The 5,503-nt window shown below is 45.7% G+C and overlaps 1 protein-coding gene across 1 annotated transcript; it reads right to left on the reverse strand.

Annotated features, from left to right (window-relative positions):
* Positions 1-2,716: 2,716 nt before the first annotated feature.
* LYZ (lysozyme) lies at positions 2,717-5,102 on the reverse strand. The gene is made up of 4 exons (XM_039711903.1): positions 4,883-5,102; positions 4,401-4,559; positions 4,085-4,163; positions 2,717-3,677 (listed from the first exon to the last, which is right to left on the reverse strand). Exons 1-4 carry the CDS (start codon positions 5,034-5,036, stop codon positions 3,617-3,619), a joined length of 453 nt encoding a protein of 150 aa, XP_039567837.1. The 5' UTR covers positions 5,037-5,102; the 3' UTR covers positions 2,717-3,616.
* Between the last annotated feature and the right edge of the window lie 401 nt (positions 5,103-5,503).

A 5,503-nucleotide genomic window follows, 5' to 3' on the forward strand; every position in this document is an offset into this window, starting at 1 on the left:
GAGGGGTGTCAGGGATGGGGGATTAATAAGGGAACCAAAGAATGAGGACTAAATTAGCATTGAAGGGATCAACAACCAATAGGAGATCAAATAGTAAGAATTATGTCATGTAAGACCAATGAACGAGGGTTTTGGAGCTTTGTATGTATAAATATGTGAAAAGTCTGCTAAAGAGGCATGTGTGACGGAATGAATTTCACTGGGCACATGTGGATGAAATAATTTCTGTCGCACATCCTGGCCAGGATAAAGTAATGTCTAAATTCTCTTTCCTATCAAATCTTTCCTATAAATTCCAAGTTTCCATCCTGGCCATAACCCAGGTTGGGAACAATGGTACCATTCTACTCAAGTTAGAACTCAGGTAAATTATTTACCAAGGCTAACAGGGATGACGGTTATCTTTTGTTATCCACCTTGGTTGGTCCCTGAAGACTCCTGCTGCTGGAACCCCGGATGCTGAGAATTTCAGAATTTCTCTGCTGCCAGGCACTGACCCCCAGAGAACACTGCATTGACCTGAGGCCGTGGAGAAGCTTCCAAACTGGAATGGTAAAACTGGGATTGTGGGTGTGGAGTTTGAATAGAAGTGTGTGATATCACAGGGTGGGAAACTTAGAGTTTAAGGTTTGAGAAGATAGTAATATAGGTAAAGCAAGGGGGAGGTTTTAGGGCAGAGGCTGCTCCTTCTTCTTCACCTTCTTCTCCATGGGTTTGGGTGGTTTTGTGTAATTGGATAAAAAAGCCCGCATTGTGGACACAGTTGGTTATTGGATTAAAAGTAAAAATAATTTAGGTGTTAATTTTTAATTGGACAGTTTATCCTTAAAAGGCCTTGTAGAGAGAGAGACAGGGCTCCATTTTTAGTTTGTTAGAGTGAAGTGCTGTAGAACTCAAGGTTTGTGAGACTGTGACAGAGATAAGAACCAATAAACATCTGAGTCTCAACAAGAAATATCATCTCACACATTTAATCCTGACCTTGGCAAAAAAGAAGCAAAGAATGAATCAGCATCCTTTTACAATTAGAATTATTCCCACTTTTACCATGTTGCAGTACAGTCAGGGACACTTTATCACCCAACTGGTACAGTCCAGGGAATGCTTTAAGAACCTATAAATGAAAAAACACTCACTTTTGAGATAATATCAGTAGAGGAGGTAGTAGAAAAGCTGGACTTTATTGGAGGCCTTCAGAGGCAGTTAGGGAAAAATGTCCATAAAATCCCACCCCCCACAGGGTGAATGCAGTTTTATAAGTTTATAATTCCCAATTCGAAGCACAGGTGATGACGTAATTCCCCCTTCTGGTTCAACCCTGTGATAGGTTGTTGCTGGCTAAATGTCAGCAGCAACAACAAACTGAACCAGAGACCCAGTCCCAGTTCCATTCCCATTCCCAGTCCCATTCCCAGTCCCACGTTCCCAGTCCCATTCCCAGTCCCACATTCCCAGTCCCACATTGCCTATCCCAGTCCCATTCCCAGTCCCACATTCCCAGTCCCACATTGCCTATCCCAGTCCCATTCCCAGTCCCACATTCCCAATCCCATTCCCAGTCCCACATTCCCAGTCCCACATTCCCATTCTCATTCCCATTCCCAGTCCCACATTCCCATTCCCAGTCCCACATTCCCATTCTCAATCCCAGTCCCAGATTCCCATTCCCAGTCCCATTCCCACATTCCCATTCCCATTCCCATTCCCATTCCCATTCCCACATTCCCAGTCCCACATTCCCAGTCCCATTCCCACATTCCCATTCCCATTCCCACATTCCCATTCCCAGTCCCACATTCCCATTCTCAATCCCAGTCCCATATTCCCATTCCTAATCCCATTCCCATTCCTATTCCCATTCCCAGTCCCACATTCCCATTCCCATTCCCAGGGGCTGTGGCAGGAATCTCAGAGCAGCGGCTGGAGTGGCAGAGTTGGGCACACCCAGGGTGGCAAAGGAAATGTAGCAGAAGCTCTGAGCCTTAACAGAACTTCAGGTGTCCCGGCAGGCATGGGATGCTGGGTAAAGTGTAGCAAAAAAACCCAGAGGAACGGCAGAAAACAGCGGTGCTGCTCGCGGCTGATGGGCTTCGGAAGCGGCTGCCATGTGAAGCCGAGAAATGCTCGCTCTGCGAAGGGAGATGGGGTTGGGGTCCCATTCCCAGTGAGGCTGGGTGTTGGAAAGTCCCAGTTCTTGCAAGCAAAATCTCACCCATGCTAAGGAGAAGCAGTGCAGGACAAAAACACAGTGGCAGCAAATCCTCTGGGCAGCAACAGTCCAGCACCAGACCACATCTGCCTCCACTCTGATGCCAAGAGAGACCACAAGAGAGCTGAGCTCCGATCCCCCAGGCAATATCTTGCAGCACCTCTGTCCTTCCCAAGAGAAACCTCCCAGCCAAGAGACTGCAAACTGCACCCCTTCCCTGGCAACTTTGTCCACATCTTTCATGTCTCTTGAATATCTGTGTCTCAGTTTGAGAGTTACCCCAGGACAATCTGTGCTTCCATCTCTTAGGCAAGAAATGGGAGAAAAATTCCATGACAGAAAGAAAATAAAAAGGAAAAAGCCTAACCTCCAACACTGGGGAAAAGGGGAAGAGGGACTTCAGGCATGGCTTACTTAGAGCTTGTTTGTTTTTTTGGGTTTTTTTTAAGATGCAGCCCTCTAAACAAACATGCCTTCAATGGTTGGTTTATACATTCACACAAGACATGAGTTTAAGCATCCCTTTATTGCATAAGCACCAAATAAGTCATTGCTTCCCTAGCAGCAGCAGAAAGCACATGAAGCAGTAAACATGTTGTTTCAGTGTTAGCACCTTTCATTCATGCACTGTTTCTAAATCCAGCTTTCATTTGGAAAAAGGACTTGTGAACTAAACAACAAGACATTTCCCTTCCCTAACAGCCTTTCCAACCCATCGTTTCCTCACAGAGAGGCTGCCTGCAGTCTAGGCTGTTTGATTGACTTCCCTAAAGAATTATAAGGAATGCTGTATTCCCTCAGGCCAGATGCACATATGTTTCAGTGCCCTATCCCTCATACCAGACAGGGACAGATGCTCAGATAAATTTAAGGAGCAATGTCATGTTTCAGCATAGTTTTCTCTCTCTGTCAGTGGTCTGTCTTAATCAGTGACTGTCTGAGTCATAAGGCAACGTAATTCTGCACATCTTACACAATGTTCATTATATTTTTGTATTTCCTCACTACAGACACTCCAATAAGAATAGGCAAAAAAATAAAGAGGAAGAAGGAGAGGAGGAAGGGGGGGTGAAGGAGAACAGAGAAAAAAACAAAAGAGAGAGAGAAATCCTAAATGTTGCTAAGCCCTGCTAGGGTAACAAAATCTTGAGTCGGGATTATGCAAGTAAATCAAGGCTGAAACTCCACTTGTAGTGGCTTGTTGCTACACCTGTTTTTATTAAGCTGTGAGCTGTGAGTTCTCTGTTTGCATTGCAGCAGTGTGAAAGGCTTCCAGAGTTAGCACTAGCCAGTACCCACTCTATCTTAATAATATACTGGTTTTAATTCCCCGCACCCATGCATTTCCCTGGCCTCCTCTCCAAATGCTGGTGGTCCTGAGGAAACGATCAGCACCGGTAGAGTGATTTAGCAACCTTTGACAAAGGAACTCAGGTCTCTGCCCCGGCAATGGTTTTTCCAGCCATACCTGAAAAACAAATACATTCTGTAGTTTGAGGAGTTAGATTATGGTTGAATTGGTTATGAAAACAGACTTGGTTAATCTTTGAGAGTCTTGGGTGAAGACTCTCAAAGATCCCTCTGAAAGATACGAATAAATGAAAATGATTATGAGCTCAATCTAAGTGAGCTGGGGGAAGGGGAAGAGAACAAAAAGGAGAGCTCTGGGAGATGAAGGAAATTTAGGGAATTAGAGCAGGTGGTGCAAGACAGGATTCCTGTCTTCTCCTTTCAGCTTTAGGAGAAGGACTGTGCTAAACTGCACCAGATCCAGCTTCCCATGCATTGATCACCCTGCCTCCCTCAGTCAGTAGCAGGACTGTCTTTGATCTGCTCTGCCCACTCTGCCCCAGTGTCCACTGCAAATATCCTTACCAGGGACTGAGGCCATGAGCCTCCCGGGCAATCTTCTTGGCACACTGAATATCATCCCCAATATTATCATCTTGCAGTTCTGTAGAGAAGGGAAAAAGATCAGTGTGGAGGAAAGTGGGGTAGAGGAAGAGCAGGGACAGACTGTCAGAAGGAGAGGTGTCCATCAGGGAGGAAGGGTAGGTGGGACACTGAGAAGATGGGTGGAAGAAGGACAGACAGAAATGACCGGAGCAGCTGCTAGGCAGGTGTCATGGACAGAGCAGGTGCTTTCATGGAATGAACAAAGATAGGTTCTTTGTTCCGTCCTACCACTTACTTGAGCAACTGATGTGGCAGGCATTCTTGGATCCAGAGGTCCTGCCATCATTGCACCAGTACTTGCTGTTGATCTGGAAGATGCCGTAGTCCCTGCTGGGCCCATTGTTATTGTATGCTTTCGTGTTATAACCACTCTCATATTTTATCAGGCACATCCCTGCAGGAGGAAGAGAGATCCCAGAGCAGAACATTAAGGTATGCTGAGGGTAAATAAGAGGAAAGATATGACAGTACTCAGGATAAATGAAGCGCTGAACAAGCAATTAAACTGGTAATATCATAACCTTGAGAATTGGATGGGTAAATTCTTGGAAGGACAAAGCTCTAGATGAGTATTTGCTGTGTGAACTATAGAAGGGAGCAAGGAAGGGGATGAGGAAAAGATGAAGTCAGAGAAATGGAAGGACAGAATAGTACTGCTGGAAGATCAAAAAGAATTTGAGAGGGACAAAGGTGGTACTGGCAGCTCATTATACTCACAGTCAGCAACAGTTGTGCCCTCAAAGCCCTGAAAGCCATTCCGACGTAGGATCTTCACCATCTCACATCTGGAAATTATTTTCCCCTGGGTGCCTGGCAGAGCCAGACCAAGGAAAACAAGAAGAAAGCCAAGGAAGAGCATTGACCTTTTCATCTTGCAGTCCACAGCAGGATGTGCCAAAGCAGCTTGAGCTGCCTGTCTGCCAGGACTGCCAGCAATGCCAGCCTTTTATTCCTGCTCCCAGGAGGAGGATCAGCTGGTTGAGCAAGCATATCTGGGAACTCTGGGCGGTCTTTACAGTAACAAGCCAATGAGGAAGTGGGCCAAACTCCAAAACAAACTCCAAAACAACTCCGGAATTCCTGGAAGGTGCCAGTACCTATTTCACTGGTCCTTCAAGGCTGGGGCATATGTTTTCCCCAGACACCCCAGCAATCCTCAGTTGGATATTATTCCAAATGTCATGACTGTAGTTCCCTGTGTGAGTGTCATGGTTTAACACCAGCAGTCTGATAAGTCACTCAATCTCTCACACTCTATTGAGATGGGAAAGGTAAAAGTTAGAAAACTTGTGGATTGGGATACAGGCAGATTAATGGGGAAAGAAAAAGCCACACATG

The sequence above is a fragment of the Passer montanus genome, unplaced genomic scaffold, assembly GCF_014805655.1.
Source record: "Passer montanus isolate IOZ18808 unplaced genomic scaffold, ASM1480565v1 scaffold252, whole genome shotgun sequence".
In the NCBI taxonomy this organism is placed as follows: domain Eukaryota; kingdom Metazoa; phylum Chordata; class Aves; order Passeriformes; family Passeridae; genus Passer; species Passer montanus.